This window comes from Bos grunniens, chromosome 8 (assembly GCF_055505025.1).
Source record: "Bos grunniens cultivar Pamir isolate PY7600 chromosome 8, Bosgru_T2T1.0, whole genome shotgun sequence".
Taxonomy (NCBI): domain Eukaryota; kingdom Metazoa; phylum Chordata; class Mammalia; order Artiodactyla; family Bovidae; genus Bos; species Bos grunniens.
Genome location: NC_141172.1, coordinates 101812690 through 101829233, shown reverse-complemented (window position 1 = coordinate 101829233; position 16544 = coordinate 101812690). Strand labels below are relative to the sequence as shown.

General features: G+C 42.7%; 2 protein-coding genes across 9 annotated transcripts in view; one reads left to right on the top strand and one right to left on the bottom strand.

Annotated features, from left to right (window-relative positions):
* The window catches only part of ZFP37 (ZFP37 zinc finger protein), an 84261-nt gene that overhangs the window by 54126 nt on the left and 13591 nt on the right, over positions 1–16544 (top strand). The window contains exon 4 of one of the 3 annotated variants that reach the window (XM_086316002.1): positions 16207–16269. The exons of the other annotated variants lie outside the window; for them this stretch is intronic. Within the exon in view, the coding sequence (XP_086172128.1) occupies positions 16207–16220 (14 nt within the window). The 3' untranslated portion in view covers positions 16221–16269. The remainder of the gene's footprint in view (positions 1–16206; positions 16270–16544) is intronic. 3 annotated transcript variants of the gene reach the window in all.
* On the bottom strand, positions 6233–12266 carry LOC147367820 (major allergen Equ c 1-like). Of its 6 annotated transcripts, none has more exons than XR_015132144.1 (7): positions 12113–12266; positions 10241–10377; positions 9358–9431; positions 8128–8232; positions 7676–7852; positions 7431–7480; positions 6233–6476 (listed from the first exon to the last, which is right to left on the bottom strand). XR_015132144.1 is itself a non-coding variant. In XM_086316015.1 (7 exons), exons 1-6 carry the CDS (start codon positions 12203–12205, stop codon positions 7443–7445), a joined length of 549 nt encoding a protein of 182 aa, XP_086172141.1. In that variant the 5' UTR covers positions 12206–12266; the 3' UTR covers positions 6233–6476; positions 7431–7442. The 6 variants fall into 6 exon arrangements, 4 of the variants coding, with proteins under 4 accessions (XP_086172141.1, XP_086172142.1, XP_086172143.1 ...); XM_086316015.1 differs by having other exon boundaries at positions 7676–7777; XM_086316016.1 differs by lacking the exon at positions 12113–12266 and adding an exon at positions 10589–10730 and having other exon boundaries at positions 7676–7777.

The following is a 16544-nucleotide window of genomic DNA, read 5'->3' as shown; positions in this document are numbered from 1 at the left end:
GCAGTCCACGGGGTCGCAAAGAGTCGGACACGACTGAGCAACTGAAGTGAACTGACACATTTTGAAACAAACAAAACAATGCTTCTGAAATGCTAATTTTTAAGAACAGCAGGTAGTATCCTGATTGGCCTGCCTCCAGGAGCAAACAGTTTCAACTCAAGTTCTGTCCTGGGACAAGAGAATCAAGTGACAAAGTCTTCTAAGCCAAGAATAGAGATTTAGTCATCATCATTGTCCCTGAAACTCCAAAATAACCTCAGGGTGTCCTGGTTTGATGTTTACTCTGGAAGTTAATTTGACATTTATCTAAATTTCCTCTATTCAGGTTGAAGTTGTTCATAATATTTGAAGGTGTGTGGTAACAGGACAACTTAAAATATCTCCTTAATCCACAATCCGATAATTTCAAGCCTATTTTATTGAAAGCCTTCTGAGGGGTTCCATTTGACAAACTTGTTTATTTAGAAGAAAATGCAGTACAAATAACTATAGTAAATAATAGTCAGGGGAAAGGCCATGATGTAGAAAAGGGAGTCAGCAGACATTTCCTAAAAGAGCCAGATAGTAAATATTTTAGACTTTATAGGCCAAGAGTCAAAATTGAAGATATTATGTATTATAGATATTAATATAATAGAGAAAATGAATTTCCACATTTTCTGAAACAATTAAAAATATAATATTGAGTACAGTTTTGAAAAACCACATATCTATTAATAAGAAGAATGAAATTCTGTTTTGGAATAATATTTTGCTTAAGTGGGCTTAAAAATGATTGTTTCTAATATTATACCAATTACAAATGTTCTTGCCTCATGGGTTATATAGAAACAGGCACTGAACTGAATTTGGCCAATGGGCCATAGTTTGCCAAACTTAGGTATAGAAAATATGATATCAATGGTTTAAGTATTTCTGGAGATTCTGGATAAAGAATGAGGAGTAAGAAAAGAGAGAGAGGTGTAAGGATTGAAAGAGATACATTGACATGCAGATAATATAATCATATATAAGTACCTGCTAAACCAACAGAATCCACAGTGTTAGGACTAATTTTATTATACCTAATGAAAATTTTCATCAAGGTTGCTAGAGAGATCAACTTATAAAAATCAGTAACATCTCTCTATACCAGCAAAAACTCATGATAATAACTAATGGTTGAAAAAACAAAACAGATAAACAAAAAAACTGTGAAATATTAATCAATAGATAGGAATTAACAACCAAGAATACACCAGATGATCACTGAGGAGGGAACTTTAAAACTCTAAGACGAGACTTGAAAGCTGATCTGAATAAATTTATAGATACCAGGCTTACCTGGTTTTGGCCCAGGGATCCCCATGTCAGACTTCTGACCTCCAAAGTTGTAAGAAAATAAACTTTTGCTGTTTGAAGCCACTAAATTTGTGGTTATTTGTTGCAGCAGAAACAGGAAACTAATATAGGACCCATTTCTCCTGTCCAGCTGCATGCCAAGAACACATGCATGCATGCTAAGTCTCTTTAGTCGTGTCCAACTCTGTGCGACCCCATGGACAGCAGCCCACCAGGCTCCTCTGTCCATGGGATTCTTTAGGCAGGAATACTGGAGTGGGTTGCTGTCTCCTTCTCTACAGAATAGAGCTTTCTAATTGTATCTTTGATACAGCAGCAGAGTCTCCTAACTGTGGTAGTTTTCCTAACATAAATGTTTAACTCTTGGAAGGAAGTGGCACATATGATCTACTGTGCGATCCTACCTCGTGCTACCTGCATTTGGAATATTATTCTGCGCTGCTCTTTGCAGTAGACTTGCTGCCCTTCCTTGAAGTGAAGTGAAGTGAAGTGAAGTGAAGTTGCTCAGTCTTATCTGACTCTTTGTGACCCCATGGATGGTAGCCTACCAGGTTCCTCCATCCATGGGATTTTCCAGACAAGAATACTGGAGTGGGTTGCCATTTCCTTCTCCAGGAGATCTTCCTGACCCAGGGATTGAACCTGGGTCATCTGCATTGTAGGCAGACGCTTTATCGTTTGAGCCACCAGGGAAGTGGCCCCTTCTTAAATCAACTCAATTTGTTACAGGACCTAGGAACAAGTTCATGCACACTGAGGTGGTAGAAGGGTGAAACAGAACAAATAAAAACACAGTTTGGGATTTAAACATCATGATGGAAAATCCTCAGTGGAACTTGGCTGTGTGGTTGACCCCCATCCCTGAGCAAAATGGACAAGGAAGCAGTGTAGCTCCTACTGACAGCTGACTCTGATTTGGGCTGGGACCTGGGGCCCTTTGCTGCAGTGCTTGCAGCTGGACAAATGCCTCCTCTAGTAACAGAATACAAAGAAACTGTATGAAACTGAAAACATATCTGCACACATGCACAGTCAGGGTAATTATAAACAGTAAGATACAAAAGGCTGCAAAAGCCTGCTGTTTCTGAAGTGCTAAGAGCAAAAGCAGGGCACACAGAGCCACCAAAGGGGTAAGCAAACCATCTCAGCCACCCTCTTACTCAAGCCCCGGACCCACCCCTGTTGTTATCCTGTGTAAGGAACCAGTTCACCCTCCCTCCAGGAGTGAACTAGGACACCTGTTTCTTGTTCTCACTCCCTCCTGCAGCACGAGTCCCCATAAAGCCTGGCCAGAATTCCTTGTGGGGCTTCTCATAAACTTCTATTGAATAAGAGTCCAAGGATCTAAACCAGTAACAGTTCCACCATAATTTTCATTTGATCCCTGATTTCAGTAGATGTTCTAGAAAAATAAAAACTAGTTCAGTGTTTTGAGACATCCCTGGTGGGACTCCATGCTCCGAATGCGGGGGGCCCAGGTTTGATCCCCAGTCAGGGAACTAGATCCACATGCTGCAACTGAGAGTTCATATGCCGCAACTAAGAACTGGCACATCTAAATGAAGAAATATTTCTTTAAAAACACACAACAACAAAACACACCTCAGTGTCTTTCTCACTGTGTGTCTTGTGGGTGAAATGATACACAACTGGTTTGGGTTCATTAGCAAGATGGTAGAACAGGAAGTGCCAGCCCACATAACCCCACAGATACTCCTATTTTAACAACCACTCATGGGCAAGAATACCTTTATGAGAGTTCAGAAGTGCAACAGAGAGGTTCCAGCATCCAAACTGAGCAAAATAACTGAAGAAAATAAGAACGGTTTCACTTTACCTGTGTCTCCTGTCTCCCATGATGGCGTAGCACTGGCATCTCTGGGAGCTTAACAGTAGCAGGCTCTGATTTATCGGTCTCAAGCCCCACTCCCAGACCCACTAAATCAGAGCCTGCTAATGTTTAACACGATCTGCAAGTGATTCGTATACACATAAGAAGCACTGTGTGATCATATTTATAGGAATCCGTAAATAATGTATTGCCTTGTTCTGTGTGTTATTTAAAAGTTATATAAATGGTGTCATACTGCACATATCATTCAGCAACTGGCTTTTTTCACCTTACAATTTGCTTTTGAGCTCTGCTGCTGCTGCTGCTGCTAAGTCACTTTAGTCGTGTCCGACTCTGTGCGACCCCATAGACGGCAGCCCACCAGGCTCCCCCGTCCCTGGGATTCTCCAGGCAAGAACACTAGAGTGGGTTGCCATTTCCTTCTCCAATGCATGAAAGTGAAAAGTGAAAGTGAAGTCGCTCAGTCGTGTCCGACTCTTCGCAACCCCATGGACTGCAGCCCACCAGGCTCCTCCGTCCATGGGATTTTCCAGGCAAGAGTACCAGAGTGGGTTGCCATCGCCTTCTCCCTTTTGAGCTCTAACAATGCTAATATAGATCTAGTACATTCCCTTTTACATGTTGAAGAACATTCACATTTATGTTGCTGATAAGGAAACCTTTTATGAAGTTATAAAATTAATTTTAGTTTACTAACCCATAGTGAAATGAAGCACGACCCTATGGTCCTTGCCCCTACCCCATGTCCTCTGCCTACCTTTCATCTGTGGAAAGCTTTAGTCAAAGAATACGTTTGATCAGAGAAATGAGAACATGCAGAAACAAAGAACAGTCAAATGAGACCAAATAATAATAATGCAGTCATTAAGCATATTCAGTGACCTTTAGTTCCTTCTCAAGGACTACAGATAATATTCGAAGCCATATCCTGTGAGCTGTCTTTTAGATACTAAAACTCCCACTAGATTGGAGAAGTTAATTACATGATGACCAGACTGTAGCTGTGACATAAGCTGCCACAATTTCAAGAACTGACCTCAAAAGAAATAGAAACAAACCCATCCTGGAACTGAAGATTAACTGTACTTAAAATGATAATCAAGATGACACTGGTCAGACCATCGATGACCAATTTGAAGATGACTGTCAGAGCTGACTGTGTTGTTTCTGCATGTAGACCTCTTCTTCAACCTAGAAAAGCTCTCTCCCCACTGGTTGTCAGTAGGGGATGGGTGGGAGAGTCAGCCTTTGGACGGATGTCCACCCTCCCCTTCCCGCACAATTGCCAGCATATGAATAAAGCCTGCTCTGGCCTCTCTACCCACATCTTCCCCGTGATTCTTCTGTCTTTTCATTTCTTCGGAAAAGGACTGCTCTGTTTCTGATCCACAGGCATCTTCAACCTTGCTTTTGAGTGTCTTTAACATTTCATGCCTTATTTGCATATTATTTAGGGCTTAAGGTCAGGTGAGCTCATCTGTCATCTTGATCTGGGAACCCCTGAGAGTCATTTTGTGCTTCCCCATCAGCTGTAGTTTCTGGACATGTGGCACAATATAGCCATCCCGCATCACTCACATGGCCCTCCCGTGCATTGATTACTATTGTTGTCAGGATATGCCAGGTCACACCCTTCTGAGTATCAGGTGCTCTGTCTCTTCAAGGCCATCTTTTAAAAATGAGTGATCCCAGAATGACTGGTTGGATTTCTACATAGAATTTTGTCATATTTCAGCAAACCAGACTAAGCACTTAAGTAAAGACCAATAAGCCTGAACCTAAGATGTTCTTCTGACCTGGAGGCAGAGTAATATAGGGAGAGTCGGATACCTAGAAAGCCTTCTTTGTTCATATAAATCTTAAGTCCATAAGGAGTGAGTCATTTTTTTCACACAACAACTGCTACCCACACCCTGCTCTGCCACAACACTTATGTGTGACTCTTACACTGTTTTTATTATTGGCTGATGTTGGCAAAGGGTTACAACTGAAGGAGGATATTTAATTTCCCTTCCTCCAAAGACTGTAAGCTCCCCAAAGAAGAGACCAATAACATTTAGCCTCATTGATGCCTCCTGACCATACTAAGTATAGAATGCTGAAGATAAGTATTGATCACATTTCATGGAATCTCACTTAACATGTTCACAGTAAATAAAAGCAGTGATTGAAGGTTTTCTAAGAGTATGAAAAGACACCAACCAAGAGAAAAATAAACGGCATATGATACAACATATGTGTGTAGTCTAAAATATGGCAGAAATGAACCTGTCTGTGAAGCAGAAATGGAATCATAAACATAGAAAACAGACCTGTGGTTGCCAAGGGCGATAGGTGATGGGGGAGGGATAGAATGGGAGTTTGGGATTAGCAGATGTAAGCTATTATATACAGAATGGATAAATGTCTTATAGCACAGGGAACTATACTGAATATCCTGTGATAAACCATAAGGGAAAGGAATATGAAAGAGAGTGTGTGTATATATATATATATATGACTGAATCACTTTGCTGTACAGCAGAAATTAACATTGTAAATCAACTCTACTTCAACAAAGTTTTTTAAAATGAAGAATTTGAAATTAATAGCAACTTACAATGGTAGTTTTCAACTTAGATATCATAGATGTGTTTCTAAAAAATAAAAGCATTTGCCGTACCAGAAAAAGAAAAAAAGGACACTGACAATCTCAGAGGATGGATGAGTTAGAGAAGCTGGGTTGTAAAGGCGTATCCTAAAACATGTTGAGCTGGTGTCAGCCCCAGCAGCAACTCTGTCTCAGTACCCCCACTGAAAAAGAGAATTCTAGGATGGAGCAATTTCTAGGGCAAGTCTTAACAGTTTATCAGGTCACTAAGAAATGGGTAACTCAAAAGACAAGTAGCACTCATCGAGACAGAGACTTACTGCAGACGAGGGAAAATCCTGAAACTCGGGGAAGGTTCTGAGAGCCTAGGGGAAGGTTCTGGTCACAAGGCCTCATTTTCTTCCAGTCACCCCCACGTCCCTTACATAAACGAAGAAAAACCACATGACTGCAAGGCAAATCATTTATTGAACAGGTTGAGGAAGGTCTTATTCATGGACCTGCTGTCCTGAATGGGACAAAGGGAATCGGAAATCTGGAGGAAACTTTGATTCTCGGTGAGCTGCTAAGTCTTCGTAGATAATTAGGGAATATCCTGAAGATGCAGAGACGGTGCCTTCCCGTGCGATAGTGGTGGAAGTCAGGCCCCAGCACTTGGCATAAGATGATGTGGGAACCATGGAAGAGAAGATTCTGGAGCCCAAATGAGGTGGCATTAAATAAGCAAATGAGAATGAGAACACAAAAGCTTATTAAGTGCTTCTCAGACTGAACTGAGGACGAAGAGAATTTCTGTTACCCAAAATACGTTGAAGAAATAGTCATCAACCTGCATTCTAACCCATGCTATTTGCCAGAATAGGGGAAGGGGGAGTGTTAATGATTCTTTTCCTGTTTTTTTCTATTGTTGATCCCATCTTAACCTGCCCCAGAGCCTATGAAAAGAAGAGTGGAAGCAATGAAGGATGCTAGGCTTATTTCTGCCATCCTCAGCACTGGAAGTTTTCAAGTGTTTTTGACAAATTGGCAAAAGCCATAGCAATCTTTTATTAAATGCTGACTTTATGTAAGCCATAGTTGCTAAGACTTTCACCTACATTATCTGAATGAACCCACACAATAAATCTGAGGCAGGAAACAGATGAGGAAACTCAAGAGACTATTTTCCAGGTTAGAAGACAACTGGAAATTCAGACAGCTCTATTTCCAGATTACAAGTTAAAAATATGGAGAGATTGAAGGAAGAAATTCTTTCCATATATTGGAGGGTGAGATGGGCTTTCAGGATTAGAGACGGACCACAAACACAGAATGTATTTGAGTATCATACTCACATTCTTTTCCCATTTAAAACTGTAATTCTTACTGATTGTTTCCCACATTATCAATTACTGAGCCCTTTTCTCCAGCATTATATTCACACAGTAATTCTGTAAGGTAGACATCATTTTTTCCCTTTAACTGCTATATGATTTGCTTAAAAAGCTCATGGCAGGAGGAGATCCTGAACCCAGATCCTCCAACTCCAAATTTCAAGCTCTTCCTACCAAATTATTTTTATTGTGATTTTTAAATCTTCTATTGTAATCCCCTAATGCTTCTGGAAGGTACTGAACCCTGGGCCACCCCGTCTCCAGCAGAGCTCACCAAACTGCAGCCCTAGGCCACTCCATTCCCTCGCGCCTGCAAGCAGCGATCTGTAGAGGCAGAGAAGAGCACATTCAAACACCAACACCAGTTTACTTCCCAGAACAAAACCAGATGATTTTCCAGGTTAAGACAAAGGGGACTGAATGGGGGTATTAACTTCTCTTGCATTTCTCCCTTCAGTAACATTCCTACTCAGCAACATGGGACTTCAGGCAGAGAAAGCCAGAGATAGCTCAACTTACCCACTTTGGTCAGGTCAATAACGTTTTCCTTAACAACTCCATACTTTTGGCAAATTTCCACAAACTCGTTCTTGAGTTCTGGACTCGTATCTGGTTCTCGGGCTGTGGGAAGAGTAACAGGAGCTGCTTTGTCCTGTTTCCTGGTGTTTGAGGCTCATGAGAGGCGTGGGTCTCCGGCTGAGTGGGAAAGTGAATGGCACTGATTACATGCTTAGGCACAAGTCTCAGGGATGGAAAAAAGTCTTTCTTGAATGTGACACCTTAGGATATCTTTCTGGCACAGTGAGAGAGTCATCATCTTCCCATCACTGAGCCCGAGAGATTTTACCAAAGGGGAGCATCTGTCTTTAATGGGGAGAGAGGTCCCAGGGTACGACAGGAAAGTCCACTCTGTCTCCTTCCTTCCCTGGTCTCGCCACCCCAAGATGAGCACCAGCATGAAAGTACTCTACCGTAGAGCTCTAGCAGTTGGAACGAGTCGCTGAAATTCTCGAGATAAAAAATAATATGTTGACTATAGTTCACCTGAAGTATGCGAAATTTATTCTCTCCATCATCTGTGGAGAAAACAGAACATGGCTCAGAACTTCTTTGGTCTGTGGGAAAGAAATGAAACCCTTTTACCTGTTCTCTCCCACAAAACAAATCCTGAAAGAAATAGTGATATCTACTGCCTTCCATCTGCATCTCTCTGGGCTTCGAGATGCAATTTCTAAGCAACACCGATGGAGTGACTATTAGGAGTAGAAAAATTCAGCCACAGCAGTAACTTCCCCTCTATTATGACACCTTGGCCCCACCTACCTCCCTCGGCCATCTCTGCCAAATGTCTCCTCTATGAGCCCCGTTGGCCTTATATACCCAGTGCTATAACCTGAATGATATGCTCTGGCAATGGCTATCAGATATCATCAGAAAGTGGGCCATGGAACTACCCTGGCGGTCAAGTGGATAAGAATCCACCTGCCAATTCATGGGATCGGGTTCAATCCCTGGGTCCAAGAAGATCCCACATGCTTTGGGGAAACTAAAATGGTATCCTCTAGAGCCACATGCCCCAGCTACTGAGCCCACATGGTGCAATTACCGAGCCCCTGAGCCCTAGAGACCATGATCCTCAACAAGAGAGAAGGCACCACAATGAGAAGCCATGGGATTCTCCAGACAAGAATACTGGAGCGGGTTGCCATGCTCCCCTCCAGGGGATCTTCCAAACCCAGAGATCAAACCCAGGTCTCCTGCATTGCAGGTGGAATCTTTGCCCAATGAGAAGCCTGCTCATCACAATTAGAGAATAGCTCCTGGTTGCTAAATCTAGAGAAAATCTAAAGGCAACAATGAAGACTCAGTGCAGCCAAAATAAATAAATATTTTTTTTTAAAGTGGGCAAGGAATGTGAAACTGTCCTGCCAATTTACTTTTTTATTTGCCAACTTCCTTTTGTTGTAGGAAATACATATGACCAAGCTTATTTCTCTGTCTGATGGTACTGTGTGCCAGGCACTGGCTTTGACACACACATTTCTCCCAAATTCAGGATATTGACTATTAGATGGTCACATTAGATTACCTAAACCAACATATAAGGAGTTTATCAAATCCTGAAGAGATTGGAGTAAATTCCTTGCAGCTGGAAGTAGAATTTAGAAAGACTTTTTTTTTTTTTTTTTTAACATACTTACAGCTAACAGTATATACGCCATCCTCTCCTGTGCTGTCACAAGTCAAAGGAAGCTCAGTACACACTCCGTTTACCCTGTAAAACAAAATGAGCTGATGCCCAAGAGATCCTGAAGGGACTGACTCCCTCACATTCTACCTGTAACTTGACTTTCCCATTTCATTGATTAGCTGTTGAACATTTTGGATATAGTTTCCAAAGCGCTTTTATTTACATGATAGCACTTCATTTGGTACTTAGAGAATGAGTCCACTTCTTCTGTCACTATGACTCTGTCACCTCTTCCCACTATTACTGTTATGACAGCTACTTGTCTAGAGAATTAGCTGGGTTCTGACCATGTGCCAGTCTCTCAGATAGTGCCTTACAAACATCACCTTGCTTGATACTCACAAAAAGACATGAGAGAGAATTATATCATCATCTTTTACTCCAGAGAAGACTGAGGAAGAAAGAGATGAATTTTCCTGGTGACACAAAGAGAATCAGAACTGGATCGGGTGTTGGTTCTGAATCCTGTGCTCTTAGCCTGTGCTGTCTTTCCATGGACAGGGAGGCCTGGCGTGCTGTGATTCATGGGGTCGCAAAGACTCGGACACGACTGAGCGACTGAACTGATCTGATCTGAACGATCTGACGCCTCTCTATCCCTTACCTCCTCTATTCCCACTGAAAAGTATTCCTGTCCCAATTCTTATCCCTGAAATCTAGCAAAGTCACAGGCTCAGGTTCCTCAATCCCTGGGTCAGTGCCAACGATTTTATCAAGGATGGACCCTGATTTTAGTAAAGGCCCAGAATATATGCACATTCGTGCGCGTAAAGATCCAACACCAAATTCAGACTTCTGTTTTTCCTTTCCCAAGCAAAAAAATACACACTTACTTTGTATGCATTTTAATAAACAAAGAAGAATTTTCCAAGAGACTGATGTACTCCACAAAAAACCTCATGCTACCATTTTCTTCTATCTTTTCCCTGTTGTCTGAGGCCAAGAGAATTGAAAACCATTCCCCTGTAATCTGCAATAAATCAATAAAATGACTGGGTGAGAGAAGAGGAAAGGAGTACAACATGAACCCTTGTCTCCTTGAACCCTGACCTCTCGGCCAGGACCCTCATCGTGATGATGTGAAGATGAAATTAGATTCGGGTCGATCGGCACTATATCTAAGACTTTTTCCACTGTTCACTGTTCCTCCAGTAAGTTGGAGGTTCCCTAAGTGTTGTCACCTTTAACATGGCACCACTGCCCTTTCTTAGACCAAGATCTGAAGCCTTCCATTGCCGGGGACCAGCCCCGGCTGATCCAGGGTATTCGAAGGAGAGACGGCGTCGGCGAGGGTCAGGATACGATAGCTTCAATTAGATATTAATTAGAGATATAAAGAGTAATAGAATAAGGATAGCTCAGTAGGAAAATTCAGTGGAGAAAAGAGGCTGAGTAGCTTGGTTTACGCGGGAGACCAATAAAACTTCAAGACAAGAAGTTTGCACCACTTACGTAGGCCGCAGGCGTCCTTCCGTTCTCCCGAAGGAGAGGAGACACTGAGGCCTCCCCGGTCGGATCTTAGAAGCCCAGGCATAATTAGTAAGCATGGTGGGTTCCGCGCTCCAGATGGAGACTCAGCCAGAGTGAGAGAGAGAGCGACATGGGGAGACCAGTATTTCGAGAAACTGATCCCAATTCTTTATTTTCCAGAGTCTGTTTTTATACACTGAGATGTTATACAAAAGTCACGTGGGGACAGCAGTCCTGACTTTTATTAAAGTCAGGTGCTTCACACAAATGTATACAGAGGTCTTAGGGGTGTTACATCATCTTCTGGCCAGGGGGGCCTGCTGACAATTTACGACCCTCTCCTTGTGACAGCGGTCAGTCAATCAGGACACTTATTTCTCCAGGGCTGATTATTCTCAAAACAGATGCCACCCAAATAAAGTTACATTCCTACAGGGTGAGGGTGTAGTGGGTTTTAGTTAAGGAAAGAATTTACTTAGCCTAAGGTCTAACGTGATTAATATCAAAGGTTAATTCTATATATTCATTAATGTGTGTAAGGGCAGGGGATGTGGAGACTTAGCAACAAACATTGGCTCAACAAATGAAAAACCCTTCACCAATACAATTTCTAATCAGCCCATTATACTTATACTAATAGTTTTCTAACTTTTCTAAGGAACCTGTTTTTAGAAGGTTTAAAGCATCTCGTGCCTCTCACGGTTGGGAGGCTGTGAGCAATCACATGTGGCCGGACGAGCCTGTCAGGCAGGCTAGAGAACCTTCAGAGGAGTTTGTAGGTTAAAACACTCTTATCACGCCCAGGAATTATTATTAACTGGAGCTCTAGGTTAACTCCTTCTCCAAAAGAGGTGGTGGGGGACAGCCCCCTGTAAAGTCAGAGATGTAGGTAAGAGCACAAAGTAGTAAAGTAGGCAGGCTCTGGTTATGGGGGTAGACGCTCGAGGATTTCCAGGGGGACTCCTGAGGCTCGATCCCGCCTTTGTGTATGTCGAGCCTCCTTCCTCATGACCTTTGCCATGGGCGGAGTACCTCACTCTGGCCCCCAACATTCCATTTCCTCTATTATGTCAAGGACCGCCTCTCCTCCCAGAGGGCCACTCTCCTTCAGAATCTTCCAAAAAGCCCTCCAAAATCCAAAGCCACTATGCTCCACTGCCCTTGAGTGAGTGTGGGGCTTCCCTCATAGCTCAGTTGGTAAAGAATCTGCCTGCAATTTGCTTCCCTGCCCTTACCTTTGGAATATCAAAGTTGCTTCTCACAACATCAGAGTTTCCCTCCTGGGCACAGACTAGGGTCAGCCCCAGACACAGCAGCAGCAGCTTCATCTTGGCAGGAGACAGCGCTGTCTTCTCTACTGTCACTGGGAGTGAGTCTCTTCCTAATGGTGGCTTGGCTCCCCAGGCCTCTCCTTTTATATCTGCTCCAGGTCCAGTTTACTGTCCACAAGGCGCCACCCCACTTCCTCGCACATTGTGACATGGGCTGTTATTCCCTGGGGTGAGGCCAAGGACTGTTCATGACCTTCTGAAATTTGGCAACTTCATCTCTTTTCGATATGCTTAGTGACCTTAAATTTCTCAAAACACATACTCTAGAAAAATAGTGGAGACTTGAAAGGGCTGCCTTGTGGAACCAGATTTAACTGTGGATCTGGCTTCAGTTCAGTTCAGTTGCTCAGTTGTGTCCAACTCTTTGCAACCCCATGAATTGCAGCATGCCAGGCTTCCCTGTCCATCACCAACTCCTGGAGTTCACTCAGACTCATGGCCATCGAGACAGTGATGCCATCCAGCCATCTCATCCTCTGTCGTCCCCTTCTCCTCCTGCCCCCAATCCCTCCCATAATCAGAGTCTTTTCCAATGAGTCAACTCTTCGCATGAGGTGGCCAAAGTACTGGAGTTTCAGCTTTAGCATCATTCCTTCCAAAGAAATCCCAGGGCTGATCTCCTGCAGAATGGACTGGTTGGGTCTCCTTGCAGTCCAAGGGACTCTCAAGAGTCTTCTTCAACACCACAGTTCAAAAGCATCAATTCTTCGGTGCTCAGCTTTCTTCACAATCCAAATCTCACATCCATACATGACCACTGGAAAAACCATAGCCTTGACTAGATGGACCTTTGTTGGAAAAGTAATATCTCTGCTTTTCAATATGCTATCTAGGTTGGTCATAACTTTTTTTCCAAGGAATAAGCGTCTTTTAATTTCATGGCTGCAATCACCATCTGCAGTGATTTGGGAGCCCCCAAAAATAAAGTCTGACACTGTTTCCACTGTTTCCCCATCTATTTCCCATGAAGTGATGGGACCAGATGCCATGATCTTAGTTTTCTGAATGTTGAGCTTTAAGCCAACTTTTTCACTCTTCTCTTTCACTTTCATCAAGAGGCTTTTTAGTTCCTCTTCACTTTCTGCTGTAAGCGTGGTGTCATCTGCATATCTGAGGTTATTGATATTTCTCCCGGCAATCTTGATTCCAGCTTGTGCGTCTTCCAGCCCAGCGTTTCTCATTATGTACTCTGCATATAGTTAAATAAACAGGGTGACAATATACAGCCTTGACATACTCCTTTTCCTACTTGGAACCAGTCTGTTGTTCCATGTCCAGTTCTAACTGTTGCTTCCTGACCTGCATATAGGTTTCTCAAGAGGCAGGTCAGGTGGTCTGGTATTCCCATCTCATTCAGAATTTTCCACAGTTTATTGTGATTCACACAGTCAAAGGCTTTGGCATAGTCAATAAAGCAGAAATAGATATTTTTCTGGAACTCTCTTGCTTTTTCCATGATCCAGTGGATGCTGGCAATTTGATTTCTGGTTCCTCTGTCTTTTCTAAAACCAGCTTGAACATCTGGGAGTTCATGGTTCACGTTATTGCTGAAGCCTGGCTTGGAGAATTTTGAGCATTACTTTACTAGTGTGTGAGATGAGTGCAATTGTGTGGTAGTTTCAGCATTCTTTGGCATTGCCTTTCTTTGGGATTGGAATGAAAAGTGACCTTTTCCAGTCCTGTGGCCACTGCTGAGTTTTCCAAATTAGCTGGCATATTGAGTGCAGCACTTTCACAGCATTATCTTTCAGAATTTGAAATAGCTCAACTGGAATTCCATCACTGTAGTGATGCTTTCTAAGGCCCACTTGACTTCACATTCCAGGATGTCTGGCTCTAGGTGAGTGATCACACCATCGTGATTATCTGGGTTGTGAAGATCTCTTTTGTACAGTTCTTCTGTGTATTCTTCGTATCTTCTGCTTCTGTTAGGTCCATACCATTTCTGTCCTTTATAGAGCCCATCTTTGCATGAAATGTTCCCTTGGTATCTCTAATTTTCTTGAAGAGATCTCTAGTCTTTCCCATTCTGCTGTTTGCCTCTATTTCTTTGCATTGATTGCTGAGGAAGGCTTTCTTATCTCTTCTTGCTATTCTTTGGAACTCTGCATTCAGATGCTTGTATCTTTCATTTTCTCTTTTGCTTTTCACTTCTCTTCTTTTCACAGCTATTTGTAAGGCCTCCTCAGACAGCCATTTTTGCTTTTTTGCATTTCTTTTCCATGGAGATGGTCTTGAGTTCTGTCTCCTGTATAATGTCATGAACCTCTGTCCATAGTTCATCAGGCACTCTATCTATCAGATCTAGTCCCTTAAATCTACTTCTCACATCCACTGTATAATCATAAGGGATTTGATTTAGGTCATACATGAATGGTCTGGTGGTTTTCCCTACCTACTTCAATTTAAGTCTGACTTTGGCAATAAGGAGCTCATTATCTGAGCCACAGTCAGCTCCTGGTCTTGTTTTTGCTGACTGTATAGAGCTTCTCCATCTTTGGCTGCAAAGAATATAATCAGTCTGATTTCAGTGTTGACCATCTGGTGATGTCCATGTGTAGAGTCTTCTCTTGTGTTGTTGGAAGAGGGTGTTTGCTATGACCAGTGCATTTTCTTAGCAAAACTCTATTAGTCTTTGCCCTGCTTCATTCTGTATTCCAGGGCCAAATTTGCCTGTTACCCCAGCTGTTTCTTGACTTCCTACTTTTGCATTCCAGTCCCCTATAATGAAAAGGACATCTTTTCGGGGTGTTAGTTCTAAAAGGTCTTGTAGGTCTTCATAGAACCGTTCAACTTCAGCTTCTTCAGCATTACTGGTTGGGGCATAGGCTTGGATTACTGTGGTATTGAATGGTTTGCCTTGGAAACGAATAGAGATCATTCTGTTGTTTTTGAGATTGCATCCAAGTAATTAATTTCAGACCGTTTTGTTGACCGTGATGGCTACTGCATTTCTTCTAAGGGATTTCTGCCCGCAGTAGTAGGTATAATGGTCATCTGAGTTAAATTCACCCATTCCAGTCCATTTGAGTTCGCTGATTCCTAGAATGTCGACGTTCACTCTTGCCATCTCCTGTTTGACCACTTCCAATTTGCCTTGATTCATGGACCTGACATTCCAGGTTCCTATGCAATATTGCTCTTTACAGCATTGGACCTTGCTTCTATCACCAGTCACATCCACAACTGGGTATTGTTTTTGCTTTGGCCCCATCCCTTCATTCTTTCTGGAGTTATTTCTCCATTGATCTCCAGTAGCACATTGGGCACCTACTGACCTGGGGAGTTCCTCTTTCAGTATCCTATCATTTTGCCTTTTCATACTGTTCATGGGGTTCTCAAGGCAAGAATACTGAAGATACCCCACGTCCAAGGTAAGAGAAACCCAAGTAAGATGGTAGGTGTTGCAAGAGGGCATCAGAGGGCAGACACACTGAAACCATAATCACAGAAAACTAGCCAATCTGATCACATGGACCACAGCCTTGCCTAACTCAATGAAACTAAGCCATGCCCGTGGGGCCACCCAAGATGGGTGGGTCATGGTGGAGAGGGCTGACAGAATGTGGTCCACTGGAGAAGGGAATGGCAAACCACTTCAGTATTCTTGCCTTGAGAACTCCATGAACAGTATGAAAAGGATCTGGCTTAGAATCCAAAATCCAGTTACATGTGGCAGAAATGGAGTCTAACCAAGGAATGGGGTGGTAGGGACTCTGTGTCTCAATGGAATTTGGTGAGTCACTTCATTTTGAAAGCCTCAGAAACAAAGAAACTGTCTCTGCCAAAGATGATGGTAGCTATCACAAAGCATTAACACAGAGTTGGTTAAAATGGGGTTGGATGAAATATTAACAAAGTCTTTAAAGTATGGTGTCTGGTATTCAGTACATTTAAATTCCTTTTCCTTTTTGTCTGAACTCAACCCCTGTAGTCTTGCCTTTCCACACAATGACTAAGGCAGTGTGTAATCACTGTGTACACCTCACCATTCTTAGGTTCCAGAAGATAAATAGAGAAGTACAAGATGCCATCCTTCCTTTAAACAAGTTTCAATGAAGGTAGGGAAATGCTTCCTGTACTCAATAAGAACTTAATCCTACAAGCATGAAAATAACTCACCTGAATGGGACCAAGTCCAGACCATTGTTGGTCAGCAAAGGGGTGATGGTAGGAGGTAGTATCATGCAGATAGTGCCTAAGGCGACTTCCCTGGTGGTCCAGTGCTTAAGAATCTGCCTTCCAATGCAGGGGATGCGGTTCGACCTCTGGTTGGGAAACTAAGATCCCATAAGCCACAGAGCAACTAAGCCCATGAGCAACAGCTACTGAGTCC